General features: G+C 46.6%; 1 protein-coding gene across 1 annotated transcript; it reads right to left on the minus strand.

Annotated features, from left to right (window-relative positions):
• Nucleotides 1–626: 626 nt before the first annotated feature.
• On the minus strand, nt 627–15732 carry BMF (Bcl2 modifying factor). Its single transcript, XM_086463283.1, has 3 exons — nt 15417–15732; nt 14298–14461; nt 627–728 (listed from the first exon to the last, which is right to left on the minus strand). Exons 1-3 carry the CDS (start codon nt 15730–15732, stop codon nt 627–629), a joined length of 582 nt encoding a protein of 193 aa, XP_086319409.1.
• Nucleotides 15733–25082: the final 9350 nt, after the last annotated feature.

The raw sequence follows: 25082 nt of genomic DNA on the forward strand, positions 1-25082 counted from the left end.
GACAAAGGACAACTTCATGTGAGAGAGCTGCAACTGGTGCCCAATGGAAAGACTGAAGAGATTAGATTTCTCTGTGAAGTTCTCTCACACAGGGTGCAAGGAAATAAACAGTGACCCATGCAGAAAACAAGTAACCTGATGGATATAAGCTACTTCAATATTTTCATTGGTAAAAAAGACTTTCTTTGTGGAGGAATCGAGCATCTCTGCTCTGGAAGATACCCGAAGTACGTTTAGAGCCATCAATCCCAGACATCACTTTTAACTAGCAGCCAAAATGACACTCCTGCACTTTACCATTGACTAACACACAGGGCAGAGGAAGCCATTAGTCTAATACCTCTGCCTCCCTTCCACAGAGGTCACCGGCGCGGGGAACCAGCAGCAAGCTTTACCAAACACACCCACATTCTGGCTTTCCTTCGACAGTGTTGGACAAGAGCTCCCTGCCTCGCAAGGCAGGCAGCAGCAAAGAAGAGTCCGTAAAAACCCCCGAACTTGAAGACGAGTATCAGAAATTCAGAGTCCTCACATCCGGCCGGCGGTGTGCAATGTCTCGCCCCCGAACCAGTGTTTGTTCAGTGCTCCCTGCAGACTGGATGCGGCCTGAAACAGGCAGGTGAAGCTCACCTCTGCCCAGTGTGGTTCCTGTTCGCCTCCGCGTTTAAGGCCAAGTTGTGTAGGAAGAGAAAAAGCTGCCACCACACTTGATTTCTGTTCTGCTGATGCTGTAGAGGAGAACAGTTGAAGCAAGGTTATTTATATTTCTAAAATTGCAACATACCACTTCTCTTTTCCAATAACAACTCAGTTACACTTTTCAAGAGCAGACACTTTAATCCCATCAGCATAACAAGGGGGTGCAGCAAGGGATGAGGGGAGAGAGGGAAATGATAAGTTCTCCAGAAATAATTGTAGCTCTAACATTACAAAAAGAAAAGAGCAGACCCTTTATGCATTGTGCACAAGAGGATTAAACCTTTTTTTTTGCTTGTAGGATTTTGCAGAGTTTAGCCAAGTGCTGTTTTTAATCAGATTGGCTTCTGAGCCTTTCAAAAGCCCCAGCTGCATGAACAAACAACCTTTTTTTTTTTTTTTTTTTTAAAAAAAAGCCCCCCTTCACCCCAAAAGTAAAAAAAAAGAAAAAATATAACTGGTGATCCATCTGTAAGTGATTTGACACCGTGAAGGTCAAAGGGTTAATCTTCAATTTAAACCACACTGCTGAGACAGCAAAACTCTGATTTCATCTAGTACAAGAAAACACATTCGTGCACACACACACTCCCCCACCCTCCCCCCACCACATTTTCCTTCCCAGCATCTCCAAGATAATACTGCCCTTTTTATAGCCACTTTTGACAGTAAGCCATAAATAATCAGCCTTGGAGCCCTTTCCTACTGACTGGAGCCAATTAAACCTTAAGCAAGAACATACTTGAAAACACACAAAAAACCCAAACCAAGAGGTTATTTCAGGTCCCATTGTCAAGGAAGAAACATGGGAGTTGAGTTTCAGGGGGACACCAGACTGTATAATGCAGCTTTGGGGCAGGGACACTATTCCTTCTTTTGTCATATGTAATCACCCCTGCAAAAGTGGCTCCGATTATACCCCCACCTTCCCGCACTTTAATGGCATCTCATACAAACAGGTGGGTTTCTCTTTACATTGCCCAGCCTGGGATACTATTTCACCTCAATAACCAACCCTCTATTAGAAGTCAGTCAGTGTTTTCTCATCCAGAATTCCATATTTGCTAAGAAGGACTGATCATTTCTGGAAAACAAAACAAACCAGCCCAAATCTCCCTCCACCCCCCACTCCCCCACCCCCAATCCCCAGCAGACGAGGAAAGAGAAGACTGGCTTCCAACAACTTTGCCTCAGTACACAGGAGTTCATAAAAGAGCACTGAAGCACATTATATGAACAAGATGTTTCAACTCAGATTAGCCCAACAGGGCAGAACAACACGGTTGCAAGGCATTCTTTATGTAATCACAAATAAGAGAGAGTTGCAACCGGAGTTGGCGTATTGGAGATGTGTCAATAGGCAGCTCTTCAAAGCCCTCCCAGATACTCATTAAATTATGTTCGTATTTCAGCATGAGTAGATCTGTGCCATTTGAATCACAAGTATACACAAAACGGGCTTCAGAAAAACCTGCATCTAGCAGTGGGTCATTTTTCTTACCCTCAAGACTTAGCAGTTATCTCCTGGATTTAGAAGAGTTCACACAGATCCCGTCACACATTTCAACACCACTGCGTTTGGAGCAGTACCCACAGACAGTGATTCTAGAGCCTGGTATCATTTATTTCAAAGTAACCAGCCCTGGTTCAGCCCATACTGATTGTCCTGGCATTGCTAGGTTTGCAGGTGAAAACAATCTTTTATAAACTATTCCCTAGGGCTGGGTTACAAAAACCTAATTTGGTCTCAAAAAGCAAGATGCTTTTTTGTTTTGTTTGACCAGGCTTGTCCTTCCTCACCAAACTCCAGAGATTCTTCTCACCTTCCTTGACAAAGCCACACTCCCAAACCTGCTCGAACATGCATGGGGAACCACAATGTCCCGATGACACCTAGATATCATATTTTTATCAAGATATTACAGCTTAAGCGAGCTGCTCCTTAAACAGAGATCTTCAGGTAGCATGTCAATGAAGTGGTATGCAAGCACAAGGACTTCTGCAGTTTTCACAAGTAGAGAACTCTGCTAGGAGAGCACAGTGGACAAACATGTTACAGATACTCTGAAGACAATCTGCTTTGGCAGATTATTTTCTATTGGCAGCCAAGAGAGTAAAGTGTCTTAGGAAATGCAAAAGGATGCTTAAAAACTGGTATTTAAATCCTAAACTTGAAATACATCTCAGCTTCACTGGTGGACCCTCTTTAGTGGAAACTCTCACAGAATTTTATAAAGCAGGTCAATTTGGGGGCAGATGAGAGAAGGTGTGCTGATCTGGCACATGCAATTTCAACTATTCCACACTGTCAAGAGGACAAACACGTCAGAATCCCCATATTAATGTCCCTCTTCATGTAGGAGGCTGCTCTGCCCTTCTCACACACCATAACAGGTTTCTAAATATCCTGTCTCCTCCTTAAGTTTTACATGTCATTTCAGAAGAAAAGGATAACTTGTTCTTTGCAGTGATAGGTAAAGGAGGCCACATTCAGGGAAAAACAGTGGAAGGATTGAGCTCATCCTTCTCCCATTTTTCGAAGGGAGGGGAGCTTTTTGAGGAAAGTATTGGGTTTTGAGGAAGGTATTGGGTTTTGAGGAAGGTATTGGGTTTTGGGTTTATTTGGTAAATAAGAGTTTTAGAGCTCTACTTTAAGAAGGGTTACTGACCTACAAGTGAACCAGAGGTATGTGGTATCACAAATAATGAGAAAAACTCTATGGGTTTGGGTTTTTTTAGTTTATATACTATTGTGTTTATTTCACTGCCTCTTGAAGCCACTTTTTTGCTACAACATTTTTGTCCTTCGACAGTTAAAAATGTTTCCCACTATTTGCCTAAGACATTCACAGGGAACTCCATGCAAGAGCAAAATAGGAATTATTTTACCCTTGTTTCCCCCTGCTTATAAGAAGTATAAGATCTCAAATCACTTTATGAAGGACGATGACACCACTAATTTTGTTTTGAAGTGAAAAGATAGAGCTCTAGGCCGAGGGCAGTTTTCCAGGTTTTATTCCTAGACCAAGGGCTTTTATTTCCCTGGGTCTGTATTCAGACAGCATTTCCTTCCAAGGTAGCACTTTCAGTGCTCTGCGTACTGAAGCAGCCCGCTTGCACTGTCCTCTCCTCACACTGGTGCAGGAAAGTTAACTAGACTAGAGCAGGACAATGATCAAGGCCAGTACTAATCTGATCAAGAAGCTGCCTTTACTATTGATCAGGTGACCCTAATCCATCTGATCCATGGCATCCTGTAGTCAAGCTGATGCTTGTGCCAGCACATCAGAAAGGTGACCTGAGGAGTAAGCTGGGACTGCTTGCTTCAGCAGCAAGCTGAGCTAACAGGGTTTGCAGCGTTATGGCTTCACTTCTGGGGTGATCTGCTTTCCATGGTACTAAATCAGCGTGCAACAAGGGCCATAGAATGTGGCAGATACTCTTTGCAGTAGAGTAAACAATTCATGGAAAGAACTGTCCCAGCCTAAAAAAAGTCCTTTTCACAAGTTTCAGTAGCTTTTCCCCAGACATGCTTCTGCCAAGACCAAACTACTCAGAGATTTCAAGACTGAGGGGTTTTTGGTGTGGTATAATTTAACTGCCAGGAAGGACAGAAACCCCAGGAGAGTGACTCCATGAATTTGGTATCTAATTTTTTCAGATGTGATACATTTCAAGTCAATTCTTACAGTTTTCTAAGACTCATAACTATTGTGGCTCAGGTTTATCATTTTCCTAAGGTTCACTATGCTGATCTGTCCCTCATCAAAACAATTCAATCCTCAGAGTCACTACTGAGTATCAGGGATGAACACTTTGCCACCTCCATGCGGTAGGAACACAATGAACATTTTGAAGCTCCTTTCCCAAGATGGAAAGAAGCCCCTTTTGCCCCCTATACTAACTGTAACTACAGAAGACTAGACTTGTGAATACAGTAAGTCAACACAAAGCTGGAAACACATAAAACCATTTCCTATTGCAGCTGCTGCTTTTTAAAGGGGATATCCTTAAGAGACTGTCTGTCTGAGGCATTAGCATGAATGCTTCAATGAGTCACAAGGAAAGGCCATTTTACAGGAAAATTGTCCTCTGCAGCAAAAGTACATTACTGAAGCCCATTCCATGAACTGTGCTGAACCAAAAGCCAGAATACTGGTAAACAAACACAAAAAAAAACCCCAGCAAGACTTTTACTGGAAGCTAATTAAAGAGGGACATGATTGACCCAACATTTATTCCCTCCCCATAACTAATTCCTAATACATGTTTCACACTGTAAGCATATAGGTATTTATATGTCAAACAGCACCCCAGATGTCAAAAGCTTTTTACTCCCACCAAGCAGGGTGATCAAGGGAAGATGAAGAAAATGTTGTTGCTCTGACACAGCTCCTTGAATACTTGAGCATAAATGTTTATCAGATTAATAGGATTCACTTTTCCACCTGATACATATGTGCCATTAATATCCCTCCTTAAAAAAATAAAGAATATGTTCTCATACACACATGGCATATGATGGTCTGATACATTCTTATCACACATACAGAAGGGTATACCTGTCTACCATCTTGATTACATGGGCAACCTCTGACTTTGTTTTGTGGCTTCCAAGATGGTTATAGGTTAAATTCTGATACCTTCTTAACTAGAAGGATTAAAATATGGCCATAAATGGCACTATAAGAGCAAAAGAAGAATAATGACCTATGTGTACATAAAAACATCATTCTTCCTTTAATGACTAATACAAGTATTAGCAGTAAGTTGTTGGGATTGTATTTATTCACTGAAAACAAAAATACTTGCACACCAGGAGCAGTTGCTGACTCATCGCTGAAGGCTGTTTTGGCTGCCAGGTGGCTGGAGGCATATTGTGCTACCACAAAATATGCTTAGTTTAGAAAGACTAGAAAGACTGCCTTGCCACAGTCCCCAAGGCAACAGAGGTTACAGAAGGTGTTCCCCGCTGGAGAGAGAAAGGCAGGCCAATGGAAGTCAAATACAAATCTTTCCAGCTATGATTCCTAATGATCAAAGAATAATGCATGTGTAAAAACAGCAGGGGAAAAAAAGGAGACAGTAACAGACAAAAACTGAAAGAGGAGCTTAGTGGCACAATTTCTCATGGTGACACAGAGAGCAGGATGAGGATCCTCCTTGGGGATCTGCATCCTTCTGGCTTGCAAACCTCATGGTTCTCTTACGTGGGACTAAATGTGGTAGAGGGAGGCGTCAAGTACCGCTTCCATTCTCAAAGCTCCTGTCAGGCTTTGTGAAGCAACATAAGCAACATGCGTGTTCATGGAGAGAGGATACAGAGGAGTGGGTGCAGCAGGAGGCATGCAGGGTGCAGGAGACTCCCAAACTCCATCTACAGGCTGCCCAGCCCAAGCCAGGGAGACAGCACTGACCCCTGCCAAGGCGCCGGTCCGAGCAGCAAATGGTGACATTCAGGACCCCAAACCTGCTGCCAGCACAGCTGCACAGGTGAGCCCTTTCTCAACTTTCTTGTAGTTCAAAAACAAACATGCAGCCACTCGCGCCTTCCTCTCCAGAGCGGGCAGGAAGGGGAAGCAGACAGACGCCATGGCAACAGCCAGCTGACGGCAACCTGGGAAGGGCAACCACCGGCCAACGCGTTCCCAGGCCCCCAGCCTTCCCCTGCTGCACCCCCGGGGGGCACACTGGCTTATTTTCCATAAATACAGTAAATAAGGGTCTTGGATTTCCATAGAGCTGCACCTGATATCATTCCCTACCTGCGGCACGGGGGTCTGGGAGGGATTCGCCCCCATGCTGGCGGGGGAGAGGGGAACAAGATGCCCAGGCCTCATCTCCTCACCCCAAAGACAGCCACCCCCTCCCACAGCCACAGCTGCAGGCAGCAAGCACAGACAGGTTTATTGACTCAGACCCTGAGTGTGAACGGAGAGAGCCATTTCACAGCTTGCCCTGTCGATCCCCTAACCTGTGATGGAGCTCACAGCTCGCCTTGTCGATCCCCTAGCCTGCCCAGGCTGTGGGACAGACTGACCTTTATTTTGCATCGGTTCCCCTCACCACTTGAAGAAGGGAAGACACCCCTTAGTGATTAAAGCACACCTCAGGGTTTTGTTAAAATAACACTTTAAAAGTTTTTACAGGAAAATATCGTGGCGGAGGGGTGAGGGGTGGCAGGGGCGCAGGGCCCCGGCCTGGTCACCGGGCTGCCCGGCTGCGAGGGGAGGCAGGAGGGCGGGCGGGGAGGCCGGCGGGCAGGCAGGTGCAGCGCTGGAGCCTGCGGGCAGAGCAGCCTCCCGTCAGCAGTTCTGATGACTCAGACGCTAAATTTAGCAAGCGATATAAACACAGCAGCCGCAGCGCAAACACTGCCCGGCAGAACCGCTCTCACGCACGGCCCTCTCGGCCTGCTCCTCCTCGCCAGCCAGCCGGGCTCCCCTCGCCCTTCGGGGCTGTCCTCGGCGGGCGGCCGCAGGGCCCCTTCGCCAGCGTCTCGCCAGGCGTTACATCAGGAAAAACCTAACTGGGGTCAGCAGAAGTTGCCTCACTACTTTTATTTTTAGATCACTATTCTTTCTGCTGTGGTACGGTCCTCAGAAAGAGTCCTTTGCCGTTGTCGAGGGTAGCTAACAAGGAGAAATAAAAAAAAAACCAAACCAACCCCAAACAGAGGCTATAAAAGGCTAGCGGGACATTCCTCCTCAATGGCTTGAAACAAAGGAGGACTCTGCAGTTGGACACTTGCTTTCCTGCCTTTCCACCATAAAATTTAATTGAGTAAAATACAAACACGCACACTCCTCACCATAAATAATCAGTCCAAACATCTCATCGTCCCCCTCAGAGATGGCAGTATCTTAATAAGATCAACCAACCTAAGCAGAGAACTGGAGGCAGAACAACTGGGTTCCAATCAGCGATCCCTGCATGATCTCAGACAAGTTATAACCTGCATTTCCTAGTCTCCCACACTAAAAAAGAAGTGGGATATTACTGCAATTATTTCTTAATTGAAAAATAATTTCTCAGCTGTCACATTGCGACAAGCAGAAAGCACGTCACTGCTGTCGTAGCTGGCACAACGCTGCGAGAGCCGAGGAAATGCAGAAGAGCCTGCAGAGACTATTGGGGTCGTACAGGAGAAGCTGCAGCACTGAATGCTATTTAAATCACACAGCGACACTGCAGGTGATGCTAGAAATACTGCAAAACAATTCACTTGTACTGTCTCAAAAAATTATTTCGTGCTCTTTAATACGGACAGTCTTGGTACTTTGAGGCTGTGGCCCCACTGCCCAAAGACACTGCAGTCCTGCATCCGTCGGGGTGAAAGATTCACAGCACACTGTCGCACTGAGCTTACACTGCTCTCCTGCTATCCAGCTCCCTTATCCTCTGCCCACTTCCTCTATCAGAGCTAGGCAGGAAGTTTTGCTTTTTAACATTATCCCCTATTTTAAGCAGGAACAAAACCATAATATATTCAAATCTTTTGTCAGCTGAAAGTTTACAGAAGAAAAATAGATTAGGCTGATGCAAAAGTTTTGTGTTTTTTGTTAAACTGATATACAATGGTAGCACGTGACTGTTGCATCAAGGGTTCACATAGCCCATCCTCCAACAGCAGCCTTACGTGGCTGTCGGAGGAAAAGCAGAGGGCAAGTATATGCAATAGCTCCCCCTAATACTCTTTTTCAGCATCTAACTAGTTTGAGTTTAGGACTTCCCGAGTCAGATCTGGTTTCTGTTTACTTAACGTCTCCTTCAATGGCTATAAACTTTTTCTGATTCCCCTTGAACCCAGATAAAGCACCGGGACGCACAATATGCCTTGTCGAGGAGCTCCACAGAGCTACCTATTGCATGAAAAGCTACCTCAGGGACTTTGAGCTGGGTCCTACTAGCTTGACTTGGTTTTGCCTAGTTCTTGTAGTGGAAGAAATTAGTCTATCCATTTCCTTCATGTCACTTTTGTTTTCTCTTTAATATTGCTACCCCCTTGCTTTGTGTCTTTTTTAGGCTTAACAGTCCTAGACTATTTTTTCATATGAAATTTCATCATCCTTGTTGCCCTTCTCTGAACCTTTCCCAGTTGGGCTGCACCATTTTTGGAAGAAAGGAACCAGAACTGTATGTAACATTCAAAATATGGGAGAAACATGGATTTATACAGTAGCATAACTATGTGCTTGTTCTCAGTTTCTTTTCTTAACATACCAAAGAATATAATTTCAGATCAGATGTGAAACATCAAGTTTCTGTTAACCTATATGCTATGCAATGAACTCCACAGGTGGCAGGATTTCAGAACAGGTACTAGGCAAGGGGCAACAGGTTGCTGTATCATTTGTATACATAGGAAAAGGTGCACTTCCAAGCCTACCTCCTCCTTCATTGTCATTTGTCAAAATTGAAAAAAAAAAAATAAAAATCTAACAACATGAAGCAAAAAAAAAAAAAAAAATCTGTCTCCACTTTCTTATATCTGGCTTCTGACTCTGCTGACTGAGAATTCCTCTTCCCCCTATGGCACCCTCCTTACCTCAAGCCTAGGATCCCAATTCCACATCCCTGCAAGAAATTTGTTTTACATCTCAATCTTCCCAACCTGACACCCACCCTACCCCCTGCCCTCTAAACCAGGCCCACTCACTTCAGGAGTTCTCCATCTGGTACTCTCCCTCACCATGCTCCTGCACCCTCAGCTGGAAATTCAAGTCTTGCACTGATGGGCAACCCAGACAGAGCTGAAGAGGAGACCCACTGCTTTGCACAGCAGCAGCAGGGACCAGCAAGCACTAGCCAGCAGAGAAGATCTTGAAACATATTGACCTACTCGGGAAATGAATGAAAGCACTTACCCCAAGTCTCAAAGAAACTGCAGGTACAAGTAAAGCGTGGAACTGCTGGTGCTACAGGCTCAGCTGCAGGACAGTTTGAGAGTCTCTGCATTACATTAGTAGGAAGCTTTTCTGAACATTTTTCCTAAAATTTAAAGTCATGACAAAGGACAGTTTCCTGCAAACAATTCCAGTTTAAAAAAAGCAACTGTTAAAAAATTCCCTGAGTGTTCTCCATAAATGATGGAAAAAGCCTGATGGAATTTGGGATAAATTATGCACACATAGCGCTGTGCACCCGCTCTCTTATGCTGATAAGTTTCCGACAAGAGACACGGGCTCCCTGTTGCATAAGCAGAAGTGTCTCAGAGGAGGCCTTAATAATTCTCATGAGAGACAAAGGGGAAAAAAATATGCAAAATGTAACAAGTTTCAGTTTCAAAGGAAAACAACATTTCCTCCTGGACATTTTCAGTGTCATTAACTTGAGGCAAACAGGTACATGCCTAGCTATCTGTCTGCAGCCGGTGTGGAGACCGACGTTTGCGCTCCACAGGCTGCTCGAGCCCATTGTAGTGACAGCAAGAGAGTTTCTTGCTGAACCAATTGGGGAATTTAGAGAAACAAAGATTTCTATAGCTAGATCCATGGAGGCTTTTTGAGCATGGTCAGCATATCTAAATCAACTGCAGGATTCCTGATGTGTTGGAAAGGGGCTTTGTTGTTGTTTGTAATGCACTTATTTACTCAAGAAAGCTCAGCTCTGATTCAGCATCTGGTTCTCATTGAGCCTCAGCTTTTTTCAACCAAGCTTTCCAGATGGGTTGACTGAAGCACAAGGAGGTCAAGAGACTTGTCTGAGGTCATACAGCAAGTCAGTGGCTCTGCTTGGACCTGAGCCCAGAGCTGTTCAAGGCTACCACTCCTTGGCTCTTAAAGAGACAATTTTATCCCCTGTGAAGTGATCTTATCACCATGAAAAAGAGATGTGATAAAAACAGTCTCCTCAAAGCTACAGCCTGCTTAGAAAGAGTTATTTTATTTGGAAAAAGCTGTAGCGTTCCAGTGTCTCAACAGAGCAAGTCAAACCAAAGAGGTGTGATACTGATATACAGGGTCATCCACCTCACTCTTGTATAACCCCATGCTCCTATGGGGCGTCTTTATCCTACTGCCGCTGCTGTCCTCGGTCCTCTACTCACATCCCATCTCACAGCGCATCATGTCATGAAACACACTGTTGGTTCAGCACAGGTTGAAGCCCCTTCTCAAGGTGAGGAAACTCAAGTGCACTCAGGACCTGAAGCAGAGCCCAAGCACTTGTTGCCACGGCCTGGACACATGGGGTGCAGGCAGCGCATCCCAGCTGACTGACCAGCAGATCCCCTAAGCTCAGCTCTGTTCTCCGTAACCTCAGAGTGCACTCTTTAAGCTCAGCCACAGGCTGGGCTACAGCAAGCAGTTCACAGATCCCATGGCAAAGGCACACTTGCTCCAAACCAAGATGAAGGAGCTGGCAGGTACTTCCTCCTGCAGAAAGCATGGCTTGGCTCTACCTTTGTTTTCCAGGGGCAGGGTGTGAAAAACACAACAGAGGGAACATTGCCAGAAGCTACACAGCCTCAAACAGAGAAGAGGTGATATAGAGCTCAAGAAAACATAGATGGGTCTTGCACGTCATTCTGCAGAGTCCTCTGCAAACTGGATCAACCTGTAGCGGGCTCTGCTACTTAGGAACGCAGAGGGTTGCTCAAGTCCTTCCTATAATAAATTCAGCATCTTAAGGAGATGAAAGCCACAGAGTGCTAGGGAATGTTGTGCTATTGCTCTAACACTGTTCTAAGGATGAAAAAGCCAGGTTTTAAACTACTGTATTCTGTTTAACATATTAATAGGAAATGAAACCCTGAAAACGGTGTACATGCCAAGAGCAAGCATAGGTGCAGCCAACTTTCTTATTCTTAGGAGATGCATACCCAAAAATCTTTTGTATAGCCAAGAACCACAGAATAAATACCACATAGCTCTGAGAGCCTAGGGAAGAGATAACAGTGACTCTCCAGGGCTCCCCGTGTGGGATGGGGTTAGACCATGCGTGCAGCTGAGTCCAATGACAACTCAGTGACGTCAGCCTCGGCAGCTATTGCCTGCTCGGTTCCTCTCTCGGCCAGGGATGTACATTAACCAGTGGCCTTTGTGTCAACACAGCCCTGCTGCTGTGGCAGCAGAATGGGAGTCGCACCTGAACTGCTGGAGAGTCTCACAGAACTCAAGAGCCATGAGAGGGCTACTCTTGAGCTAGCTGGATGCACTACTTCAATGCTGAAAGCCTTTCCTCACTCCCACTGAAAAGGCACATGTATTTTCTTTTCACAGGTTCACAGATAAGATGTTTTGTAGTCTCCGAAAAGAGGTCCAGCTTGTTGAAAACTAGCCTTGCTCTCTCTCAGGACTTCACAAGACCACACTGGTGTGACTAACTTTGTGGTATTCTAAATCTGATTCAAGACACCACTCTGGAAAGTTGGTTTTGACCAAATGTTTGAGACTAGCTGGAATGGGGCATCCAAATCAGGGATTGGTTTCACAGCAAGCTAAACGACAGCCCAGTTTTCCACATCTCAGAGACTGCCCCTTCCAAACCACAACACATTGTGAACCAGTTCACGTGTCTCCAGGGACAGGCTGCTTGCTTCTTCAGCAACAGGCTGGGAAGAGTCACTGCACACACAGAGCAGAGGGGCTTCTGCACAGGCGATCTGTGCCAAAAGCCAAAGGAAATCCTCCATGCAGGGCTGGGAGGGAAGGGATTGGGCATGACAACAAAACGCTCCACGGGGAACGATGCCTTGGACACGAAGATGTGGCTCAGTACTCAGTTTTCCTGACAAACAAGAAAGAATCCCTTAACAGATCCAAATGCCAGGGCCTATCCCAGGGTCAGGCTGTGGAGAACCACTGGCTGAACTATTCCATCCTCGGGTTAAGTTTTCGGGTTGTTTTGGTTTTTTGGTTTTTGGTGTGGGTTTTTTTTTTTTTCTGTTTTGTTTTCAAATTTAAATGGCTGAACGCCGCGCACCCCCCCCCCCCCCCCCCCCCCTTACAATTTGTTGCTCCTCCAGTTCAAACAAAGGCGGCAGCGCTCCTCCCCCGCCGGCCCGCTCAGCCGGACGCCTTTGTTTACCGGCTCTCCCACAGGCCCGCCGCGCAGGCAGCTCGCCCGGGCCGCCGCACCGGGAGCCCCCGCGGCTGGCAGCCGGCCCCGGGGCAGCGAAGAGCCCGAGCCGGGGCAGCTTCGGCGGGGCCGGCTTGGGTGGGCATTCCTGGATGCGTTCCCACGGCGCAGACATCAGATAGGTACGGTCCCCCCCCACCCCGCCCCGAGATGAACGCGGTCAAGTTACAACCTGTTCCACTGCTTCACTCCAGGGCTCCTCCACCGAGATGGGCGACCTTCCCGTTCCTGTGAGGATCTGGCTAGAGGGGGGGGGGGGGGGGGTGTCTTCGGCTATCGTTGGCGAAAAGGTGGCACCGGGGAAAACCCCACTCAACCACACACAACGCATGTTGAAAGCCTCGTGGTAGCTCGCTATTCCTACGATTTACTAAATGACATTCATAGCCCCATCTACATTTCTACAGGCTAATCTTCCTGTTACAGCTGCCTTAATCTGCCTTAATCCTCCTGCTATTTGGAGATGAGGAGTCCCAGAATTCCCTCATCTGTGACGACACAGAGAGGACCAAACCTTCGCCCAGCCACAAGCCACATTCTCTGACCAGCGAGATCCTCACTTACCTTTGAGAAGAACTGCAACAGATCCCACAGTTAACAGAGCACCAACTCACTTGGAGTGAAATAACCTTTCTGTCCGTCTCTGAAGTCAACAAGAGTGTCAACTTCTACATAGGCAAGCACTCTCCCTGTTGGGCTTGCATAGACGTGGCAAAGTTCTGCCTACTGCGAAACCTCTGTCACCTCTGCCAAACTCTGCAATAGGCTGGGATTTCCATTTCATCTCTACAGGGGAAGGAGGGCAAGTAAGAAAGAATCAGGGGGTTTAGGGGTTCTGGTTTTGTTTCTTTGAAGAGCAGGCTTTCTTTTTTTTAAAAAAAGAAAACAAAATCAAGATTCTGGAGTGTGGTTTTCAGACCTGATGGCATCTTACAGCTGTCTTTTGTTGTGAGGAAGTTAGTCACAAGTCTGAGACACTAGCTAGGACTGTCTGACAGAGGAGTTGCTAACAAGTCTAGCATGATCTAAATATAATCCACAACATTTCAGAGAACTACCCTTAGACAACAAGGAGCATCAGAACAGACTCCAAGTTGAGGAGCTGATATAAGCCACAGATGGCCACTTGGGCCACAGAAAAGAAGATGCTGGTGGTGAGGAGAATGGAGAAGAAGAAAAATCTGTAATAAAAAGCAAGGGGGAGATCCCTGGGGAAAGCCTCAGTGACCCCATTACTGATGTACTAGAAAAGAGCTGGAAGAGCAGCAGCTAACAGAGAACAGCTACCTTCCCAGGCAGTAATGCAATCCCACACATTCTCTTCCCTCCACCTGTCAATCTTTAGGAAAAGCCAGCAACCTAGCATAAGCAAAATCCATCAGGATAGTGCTGCCATTTTATCGCTGCTGGCAGTCTCCTACTTTAGACAACAGCCCGCTTAGCTGATGCCTGGAGCCAGTCTTCTAGAGCACCACTCTCGGACAGCTAAATCTCCACCCTCCCCTCCAGAGACACCCTACCCTCTGTATGTGGAGCCGGTGAAACTGGTCGGCAATGCACTGCAACTTCCGTGCAATCTGCACCTCAGCACGCGCTTCCCGCTGACCTTCCCGAGGCTCCTCTTGGAGGTGCGGATCCAACACAAAGCCAACTGGAGGGACATGTAAACGGTAACCAGCATTGCCTACAAAACAGATCAGAAGAGTCATTCTTGCAACACAAAGAATAGCTTTTCTACCCAGTACACTTTACAGAGGATAGAGCTGCGCATAATCCTAAATTTTTGACTCATGTTAAAGTCCAGTTCCTGAAGCCCAAACAATGACTGCGTACCATAAGCACGCAGTAAAACATTTGCTCAGCTTTTAAGTAGATTTATATCGATTAAGGAGAGCATTGTGCTGCTCCCCATAATCAAATGACTGGCAGAATCTTACACTTCATTCCTTTTGCTTGTTTATAGTTCAGCCAAGTGCTGATTTTTTTTTTTTTTTTAATGACAATTTTGCAGTTTTACAAGATTTCTGCCTCAAGTTGTCTCCCATTAAAGGCTGCTGTATCTTTTCCACCAGACTCTTTTCAGTTCTCTGGCATTTAGTGGGGCTGATTTGAATTAAAGCTGAATCAGATACACAAAGCTGAATGGAGTCCCATCAGCAGTTACTAGTAAAATACTGGATGGACATGCTACTCATTCAACAACCTTAACGCCAGTAAGGAGCCTAAGAGCTGTCCTACAAAGTGTAAATTTTTGCATTTCCCTGCCTCCACTGAAAACTTCTAGGAGTCTTCCTATGTGGATGAGACAGCACTAGAAGTTAAAAAATGTAGGCAAATCATAGGATACAAGGTATGGTGAGCACTTAAACATCTAGCTGTAAAATAAAACATGACAGAATAAAGCCAAAAATAGTGGGAATATCAAGGACAGCAGAAGCAATGAGCAAGTGCCTGGTTCCTGCAGTGGACAAGCAAGGGTAAGAAAATTCAAGCTGTCTTTCGTGAGGGAGTAGGACCAAAGCAAAAATAATTTCAGTCCTTTAATAACAGGCCCTAATGAAAGAAACCTTGCTTGATTGGGGAAGTGCTAAAGGGACAGTTTCCTTGCTGCAAAGCTGGTGACACCGGAGTGCTCTTACCATAGAAGAGTCTCCGGGGCTCTTCAGTGACTCCACAAGGCAACATAACATCCTGACTGGAAGAGGACGGGCTGAGTGTTTGAGTTGCCTTGTCCTGCTGCTCAGGATGCCTGATACCGGGACCACAGCAGTGTGTGAGGGGAAATAGTTGAAACCTCCCCAGAAGGCAGCTGTAGGACTGGTTCTGTGTGAAAATGCCAGTTGCAGTCATCTCACCAGGCTGACCTGCAAGTCCAAAGTCATCAGAGTGAAACACGTCATCGTCCAGCCCATCCAGGCTAGAATAGTCCTCTTCCAGGTAGCTGGGGCGATCCATTGCTCCTGCAACAAAGGGACATTTGACGAAACAGCTAAGACACAACAAGAATGTTGTCCAGGGAAGAATGGTTCTGCTCCAACAGCAAAACATAGCTCTTTCTTCCACACCTGCCACCCTCCCTCCCAGTGCTGCCCGTCTGCATGGGCAGGAGAGGCGAGTGACTCAGTGGTGAAGGTCAGGGCTTTGTGGAAGGTCCAAGAGTACTGGGCCAGACAGAGACAAAGTCCACATGTGTCTAAGAGTCCACCCATGACTGCAGTTCCACAACTGGTCACAAGGAGAGAGCCAACTCCCAACCTCAGCATGTAGAAACCAGAAAGACATTGTTTTAATAAGCAAACCCAATCCTTCAAATCGCCCTGTGCCAGTCAGCTTCTTTCTTTGGGGTCTGCTTTGCTTTGGCCTGCCATATTTGAACTTTATGGTATGCCCCATTCACTTTTTCCCATCTGCTAGTTATTGATGAAGAAAAGCTCTTGTAATGACAAGGCTGCAAGGCCAGACTTTTGAGAAACCCCAATGGTTGCAAAACTCAAGAGCTGGCAAAGCCATTTCTATGAAGCTCTCCATAACTTCTCCTTGTAAGGGCCAACTTTCATTTCAACTTCTCATTTCTTCCCTCAGATCAACTTAAGATGTGTTCCAAACATGGCAAGGCAGTCACTTCATTACCCCTCTTACCCTCAGGCCTACATGTGCTGTCAGTGCATTAGTTCACCCTACTACTATAAAAAAATCTTGCTGGTGTCAGTGCATAAAGCAGGACTTCTATAGCTGCCATAGTAAACAATCCTGAGCTCTGTTGCAGTACAAAGTTGGACAAAGACGGTGGGAAAAAAACCCAATGAACCCTAAATCACTATTTCAGAGCTCTTTGCAACCATATAGTAATTAGAAGCAGATTTACCAAAAAAGACACACATCCCTTTACTGTTACCTGTGCATCTAACCCAATTGGAAGACAGTCTCCTAAGAGATCCATCTCCAGGATTTCCACCCAGTTCCAAACAAGGCAGTGAAATTCAACTCTTCATGTCTCTTCCTTTGCTCTGGTTTGCGAAGCATTTAACAGAACGGAAGACTAGCAAGAGGAATTTCAGGCCTGAAGGAGACATTAATAATAATTTTATAAGGAGGTGTTCAGCAGTCCCCTTGGTGCTCCCAGCTCCCCCCAGGTGAGCAGCACTCACAACACCAACATGCTAGAGGAGACAAAGGGACGGAGCCCTGCAAGAACTATTTGTGCAGGTCTCTGCCTTGAGGGCAGTATGGTTATTTAAGCTGTTGCACCTCAGCTGTTCACTCAGCTCGGCCACAACTCCCAAAGAAGAGTCTGCAGGGCAGAACAGGTACAGCCCCGCAGCTGGTCCAGCTCTGCTGGATGACAGCAGTGCTATCTTGGCACAGCACTCATAACATTCTCATCCATGGCTTAAAGTAGCACACCAAAAGCGGTTACAGGCCCCGAGACACAGGCGTGCATGATCTCCTGCCAGCTCGGCTTCTGGATTGCCGTCACCTGACAGTAAGGCAGGGCAGTAATGTATTTTGTCTTTGCAGCATTTGCCAGATCCCATCCGTCGCAGCCCCACTGGGACCCGGGCATTCAGCGCAAGAAAGTGCAACAAAGGCACAAAGCTAGCCGGCAGACCTAACCCTGAACAAAAGAGGGGTTAGAGAGCAAGAAGTTTTACTCAGCCTCCTGGCAATACGGTCCGACTGCTTTGCAGGGCTCTTAGGAAACGCTGAAGAGAGAATGCCCAAGCAGCATAAAGAGAAACTCATCCTACACTTCACTTAAGTTCGTTCCACAATATGAAAGCGCAACTCTTGTCGGGAGCCACAGACTCCGAGAGCCGCCGTGCCTCGCCTGGGAAAGACACCGAACGGCCCGGGCTCTGCCGGGCGCACGGGCACAGGAGCCCGCGGGTCTCCAGCCCCGTATCCGACCCACGGCGCTCCCGCCAGCCCCGCCGAGCCGCGCCCGCCCCCGCGAAGCCCGACCGCGCCGCCGGCACACGCCCGCTCTGACAGGCGGCGGGCCGGGAGCCGGAGGGAGGGCTTAGCACACACGTGCGTGCCAGCTTCCCAAAACAAAGCTGGCCGGCCTCGCTTCGGCACCGCCGGCTGCTTTTAACTCTTCCCTTTCCGGGCTCCGACCCCGCAAAGCTACCCCCGGTCGAGAGCTTTAAACGCGGCTCCTCCGGGCAGCGCCGGGGGACGAGACAGCCGAGCCCCGCGGGAGGGGCAGCGCTACCGGTAACTAGCCGCTGCCTACATCAGCAACCCGCTGCCTTCGCGGTGCCCACCTCACTCCCAGCCCGACCGCTCCCCGCGTCTCCCCACCCCGCCGGACGCCGCGGGACCCGGGGCAGAAGCCGTTTCGCACCGCCCGGTCGGGCCGGGGCTGCCCCAGGGCGAACCCCCTTTTCCTGTCACGATCTCCGGCGCCGCGCTGACCGCAGACCTGGCTCAGAGGGGCCGACTCCCGGTGAGAGAAATGGCTTCCCAGGCACTCACCAAGAAGCGGGACTAGCGTCCCGCGGGGACAGGGAGTCCCGGGAGGAACCGCCACTACCGCCGCACCTCCCCGCCGCCACACTGCCGCCGCCGCCGCCGGGCGGACCACGAACAGCTGACGGCGGCCCCGCCCCCGCTGCGCCCCGCCCCCGCCTGCCGGCCAATGGGCGGAGAGGGGCGGGGCGCGCCGCGAGGGGCAACGGCCACCGCGCGGGAGGCGTGCCCGGCCCGGCCCGCGGGGCGGGGCGGCTGAGGGCGCGGGGCGGGGCGGGAGTCGCCTCCCCGGCCCGGCCCGGCCCGGGCCCGGCCCCTTGGGGGTGCGGCCGTGTGTTGCGCCGCGCCGCCGGGTCCCCGCTCCCAGACGGGTGCTGTGAGGGAATTACCGGGTACTCACTTCGCCGCTCTCCTCACCTCTGCCGGGTGTGGAAAGGAGGCGGAGGAGAGGGCCCAGCCCAGCCGGCGGGGCCCGCCAGCCCCACCTGCGGCCCAGAGACAGGGCCGCGTAACACAGGGAGCAGCCTTCGCTTAAAAAGGGCTTTTCCGTCTCTAGTCTTTGCGGAAAAATAAATTGCACCGTCCTGTTTCGGGTGAGAGCAGGGAGGAAATAAGCGTCGTTGTCTGCTACCCTTCAGCAGGACTCGCTGCTGGGACTGGGGCCCCTGGAGCCACACAATCATCCCAAGTCAAGGGCAGAGCTACCAGCACAGGTGGGCTAGGTTTAAAACTGATGGGAGTTTGACTCCAGCTAGTTATTTTCCAACAAAACTCTTATTTCTTGGCTTTAAATGACTTAGAAAGTCTCTTCGACTTCTCGACTGAACGTTGAGGTATGAGGGTCAAGGAGTGCATTGCAGCACGTCGTGCTCCTTCTTGTACGTGAGTTACATGCAGGGCTAAAGAACTGAAGTAATAAGGATAAATTCTCATTAGTGCTTTCTGTGAAGCTCCTTCACTGAGAAAATTAAGGAAAAACAAAAAAACCCAAAGCCTCACACTCTGAGCAACAACTTAGTGCCGTTTATCATTGATTTATCAGCCTCCCTTGAAATCAATAGCAAAATCACACCAAGTTCAGGGAGGCAGGGCCCAGTTTCTCAGCACAGAGCTCCTCACCCTGTCAGGCTGCTTTTAAAACCTATGTAACAAGATCACTTGGAAGGAAGATTTTAAAACCCAGCTGGCAGCTGAGTAATGTTAATTGCTGTCAAGTCTGCCACGCAGTTATTGAGGCTTGTAACTTAAACTCAGGGGAGGGGTTAGATTGGAAACCGATGACTAGCAAGGTGAGGCAAATTACTGCGGGTTCCTCGTATCACATTCTCCTGGCCAGGCTCTGTGAGCCTCTCCAGTTAAATGCTTCAGAGTCACTGTGATTTTGGGTGAGGTATTTACAGTTGCCACTAATAGGTCAACAGGCTAATAACGTGCATCCTCTCCAAGAACCCATTTCTTTAGGGTTCTTGTCCGAGGGTTCATTTCTACTCTTTTATTTGCCAGAAGGCTTGAGCCTTGGCTTTATTACGAGAAGATTGGCTCATGTTTGACTTGCACCTCACCACCAAGTGAGAAAGAAAAAGCACTGATTTCTTTCATTTTCAGTAAGGGCCAGGATCCTAAGTTCATTAAGCCTCATTGTTCACTTTTGATAGTCAAGGGAGTTGCGAGTAGAAGAGGAGAAGAATGCTATTAAAAAAAAAAGAAAAGGCAACAAAAGGCATTCTATATCTTCAAGATGTTCAAATTTTATCACACTGATGGTCAGGTCCTGGCAAAATGCCGGCTGCTGGAGGGCTACTTCTAATTTGAACGTGCATCGCTATAAATAAAAAATGAATGTGCTATGATTCCAACCACTTATGTCTTCCAGACTGAGTAATAACTGCCTGCTGGTTAGGCTCATTAACAGTAAAAACAGTACCTGATCGGCTTTGTTTTCATCTCATCGAGCTGCAGTTGGGGCCACACTTTATATCCCCAGGGGCTGCATTTTGGGAACTCCTACTGTGTAGAAAATGTATGGAAACTGAAATCTATGTATATAATCAGGCTGGATGGTAAGAGAGCTCAGGAAGGATATTTGTGCCTTTCAGTGATTAAAAAAAAAGATATGGCAGCATTTCTAAGAGAGGGGACTCAGAGGGATTCCTTGAGGAAATTAGACATTGTTAAGAAATGGCTCCGAGTAAATAGACCGAAACCAAGACAGAGACAGCGAGTCTGAAATGGAAAATTGTGAACTGGGGGCAAGTCATACCACCAACCCCACTGCACTCTGCTGAGAGAGTCTCTACAATAGCATGGAGACAGGCTTCTTACCTGAGAACGGGAGCCCCAGGGACGGATACGCTGCCAGAGAGGTTTTGCTCATTACTGTAGATGGTGGCATTTTGATTCAAGAGATTAATCTTAAATCACGTGCAGTAGTGTCCCTGTGACATCTGTGGAGGGAAATACTGTGCCATCCTGTAACCCTTCTGTCAGCCTGCTCTACTGCTGACAGGACTAGTGAACAAAATTGCTTCTTTTATTTAGTTAGCCCCCCCCCTACATATCCCCTAGGTGTCTTCAGAACTACTTCTTCTTGTTTTACTGACAAAACGCTATTGTCAGCATTGTGCTGTAATTGCAGAGCACATTGTGATCTTAGGCACAGGTCTTGCAAGCTGCTCTGCCTGGGTGGGCTGCAAAACCTACACAGGGCCAGCTTGACTTTGGTGGGGGTCATCCTGTCTCATAAGCTCAGTTTTCATTTCTATTTTTCTATTTTTCTAGCTCTCATGGTTGGAATAGCGAAATTAAGGGTAGCCTCATGGATCATAAAGCAAAGGATGAACAAGAAAAATGTTTGGGGTTGATTCTATTTATTTTGTTATCTTAAGAACATTTGGTCAATGGGATGATTTTCCAGGGGGCTCAATCTGAGTGCCAAGGAGTGGAAAACACTGTCTTCTGCCCTGACACATATCAACAGACATACTGTGTTTTGCCACTTTTTACTGTTGTGTGAGGCAGAAAAGGCCCAGCTTGAATTTCAGGTTTTGATCGTCCTTGTGTATTCCTCACATGAGCCAGCCTCTCAGAGAGGGCTAGCCTCTGTCCTGATGGAAGGGCTTGCTGGGTTCAGCATCTGGTGCTGGTAGGAGAAAGTTGCCCGTTTTAAAAGGTGTATTTGGGAGCAGAATCACTTGCTGGCTATAAATAATAGTGAGAGGATATTGCTGTTGGGATTTTCTTCTGAAGGGAGCAAATTTTAAGGCAACTCCTTTTCACCATGGCACTGCCTTGGGAAAACGCTTCATCCTCTCTTGGGGTGCTGTGCTTTACTCCTACTGCAAATGCTGAAGACCAGAGTTTGCATTTTCCATTCGGTTTTTCTACTGTCAGTCCTGCAAGTTCACTCGTGGGCTTAGAGGCAATGGGCTGAGGGAAACGCTGGTAACCAGGCTTGAGGTGTGCACATTTCTCTATATCACTGAATGTGCTCTTGTATGCTGGGGTCATCCTGAATTTTTCTTCTCTGCCTTTTCTTCCTTTCCCCTTCTCTCACAAAGACTTGCTATACAATTTCATTTTCTGTAAGGAATTGTCCAATTCTACAGAGACTTTGCACAGAACAGAATTTCTACAGTGTGCTAACGATTTAGGGGAAAGTTCCCATGAAGATTTCTCTTTCCTTTTATCGAAAAAAAGGGACCAAAAAAAGCATTTGCTCACATCTCTGCGTTTCTTCCATTGTCTGTCTTTTCCTTGTGATTCTGTACTCCTATCCTCTCTCCCTTGCTTTTTGCCATCTCATTCTTATGAGTTTGCTTCTCCTTCCTTTGTCATGTTTCCCTCTTGTATTCTGGACCAACTCCTGCAGCACAAACTCCCTCAGATATTTGACTCTGCTACTGGGATTTCGTAAGGGGACCATGCTAGACATTAAAGTTAAATCTGTATGTAATATTTACAGAGTTGAAGCCTCATTCTGTAAAGGCCTGATCCACTCCTTGCCAAAGGCAAAGGAAAACTGACTTCAGAGCGGTAGGATCCGACTCTAAAATACCAAGAGCTTTTTTGAGCATGATTGGTGATGGACGCAGAAGATGCTCAGGACTCACCAGATATGCTCAGTGCCGGGCAGAATTAAGTCTTTCCTCTGTATCACTGCATGGAAAGTGGAGACTCCACGGCCTCCCTGGGCAACCTGTGCCAGTGAGAATCAGCTTGGGTGGAAAATTGTTTTGAAATAACAAGTTCAAAATATCAGTATGATATATTTTTATTACATTTTAAAAAATTTCCCCAGTCTATTTTTACATTGTTTTTTAAGCTAATGACAATAATCAACCCTATCTTTGGGCACATACACGGATTTTAAATTCCCTGTTTTTTCATTATTCTCAATGCTACTCACAGGACATAAAATAGAGAGTCCTTGCAGAGTTCAGGTCCTAACAAAGTACGTTGCATGTGGGACCAGTAGAATATAGATATATTGCTGTTCTCCTCTTACAGAAGAGGAAAATCACATTCACGCGTCATGGGTTTTGGCAAAGAACTGCCAAAGGCTGCATGTTGGGCTGCATGGACCTTTGGAATCAGCAGAGAGTATGGCATTTGTTTTGGTAAATGCTCAGTGTTACTTCTTGAGGTTTGACCTCAAAGACCTTCATATTTGGATGGAAAATAGTGGAAAAATAGAGCTCGACTATGCTGAATGTGAAGATAAAGCAGAGAAACTTGATCCCTAGTGCTCTTTATATTTTCTGTTGCAATACAGGACCATTCAGGGTGTTCAGCATAACAGTGGAGCATAAGAGTCCTGGGCACAATAAAATTTAAACTGAAGCTAGGAAATAAAAATGGGAGTAAACCCAGAATTGCCTAATTCTGCCAATAGTTCAAAAAGAACATCTAGTGCTAGAAGCTGCTGAGTGCCTCACCTTGTTACCTATTTATTAAAAATGTATAAATGTATAAAAAGAAAGATAAATACAAAAATCTAGAATAGAAACATATAAAAAAGCTTAATTTTTTTTCTCCAATTGCCTTACAATTTTCTATCAGTTTCATAAAGGGCTTACAGGATGTTGAATATGCAATCAGCTCAGAATACCTTTGAGCAGAGTCTCTGGCTGGGGACACCGTTTGTAAATTCAGGCTCTCCATTTTCATATGTAAATCTACGTCCTCTCTTTCACCACTCATAAAATATTCTTAAAGTACTTTTTGTTCTTTGTCTTCATCGTCTTCAGCTAATAATATTAATAAACTCTCCTTGTGTTAGAAATTTTACTTTATAAACCACAAAAGTTAAAGATTGCTATGAAGGCAAAAAATGCATTTTTGTAGAAAAATCTCCTTTTGCTTCATTGACTTTTTGTTTTCACTGTATTCATTGTAAATGTAATATTTTTTTTTATGTATACTTACAAGGACTAACATAAAACTGAGAACCTCGTTCTTCTCCCAGTGAATCCAGGACAAATCATCTCCAAATTCCAGTAAAACTAGAATGGATAGACTTTTACAGTTTGGGTAGGAAAAACCAAATAACTTTCTGACAAACCTCAAAACCTGGAAAACAAGTCTGAAAATAATTTGGCAGAAGAGGACGCCTTACGATTTTCCTGAAGGAATGTTTGCGAATAACGACTCATTGCAGTGCCTCTAATGCTCGTGAAAACCCATTTCCCACAGCAGCCTGGGGAGTTGCACCAGGCAGTTTGGGGAAGAGGATTTTCTTTGGGTTTGAATTGCGAATGTGCAGCTCAGCACTTCAGGTAGGCAGCACCTAAGAGGAAACTGCATTTTCTGTGTGATCTGTCACAAGCATCATAGCTCACCTCTTCTCCTCCGTGCAGCCGCATGCAGCCGTCCTGGTACCAAGATCACAGGAAAGCTTTGTCTGGAAAGGGTCCCTCAGTTTGGCTCCTTTATAACTCTCCCCTTTTTAACAGCTGGTGTTTCCAAGAACTGAGTTGAAAGGCTGAGACAGATTTTCATTTTTAATAACTGAGCTTCAGGTTCCCCGGGGAAAAAATGTCCTCCGCTGGAGACAAGAAGGTCCTGTGTCACCCAAATTCTTTACTTATTAAAGAGATAGATGAGATCCTCTTACAAAACTGCAGTAAAGTCTCTCCTTAAATCTGGAGAGGTGTTTGCTGTTTCTTTTTTTACAGTCTTTGTTTCATTTTTATGGTCCCCTCACAAAAACCCAGCAGGTCACCCACTCTCAGGACTGACAGGGCAGGGAGATCTGCAGAGGGCAGGGAAATCAGGAGGTGACACCTGCACCTCGGCTCTGCCAAAGGTACCATACTACAGTGGGATCCACTCACTTGGTTTGTGCTTCAGGTTCTGCAGGTGTACGGTGTGGACAATACTGTGGTGGATAACATGCTGAGCTCCTTCAAAAGGTGCCAGCAGGTGGCAAGTAGTATTTTTGTCCATTCTGTTAAAGGGAGGTTGTCTTCCTTCCAACTCCCATCCTCCCTCCCTGCCCAGTGCTGAGGGCGTGCAGAGGCAGAGCAACAGGTTGACACATGTGGGAAACTCATAACAGAACATGAAACTCTCTGGACCAATTTTCATTATTTGTTTCCAATTTTTTTAAATTATGTATTTTTGTGAAAAGAAAAGAAAAATTGGGGGCTTGCTCACTGAAAATGGAGCAGTCTGGAACAAAAAACCCAGCGAAGCACAAGAGTTGTCTCCTCTTTAAAGGGAGACATAAACATAGTGACTTCAAAAAATTCCTTGGAAAAAGCAATCTACAATTGAATAAATAGCACACTTGGTTTCAAAGAACTGCTTTATTGGAAAGTATCAGACCCCAAATG

Source organism: Leptosomus discolor, chromosome 3, assembly GCF_034619465.1.
Source record: "Leptosomus discolor isolate bLepDis1 chromosome 3, bLepDis1.hap2, whole genome shotgun sequence".
NCBI lineage: Eukaryota > Metazoa > Chordata > Aves > Leptosomiformes > Leptosomidae > Leptosomus > Leptosomus discolor.

What these genes read in the sequence shown, in the direction of transcription:
- BMF (XM_086463283.1), bottom strand. Translation starts at nt 15,732, where the DNA reads ATGGATCGCCCCAGCTACCTGGAAGAGGACTATTCTAGCCTGGATGGG. An exon ending in GCCCCGGAGACTCTTCTATG is followed by an intron (nt 14,462 to 15,416) that starts GTAAGAGCACTC and finishes TCTGTTTTGTAG; the next exon opens with GCAATGCTGGTTACCGTTTA. An exon ending in ACCGGCTCCACATACAGAGG is followed by an intron (nt 729 to 14,297) that starts GTAGGGTGTCTC and finishes TCTCCTCTACAG; the next exon opens with CATCAGCAGAACAGAAATCA.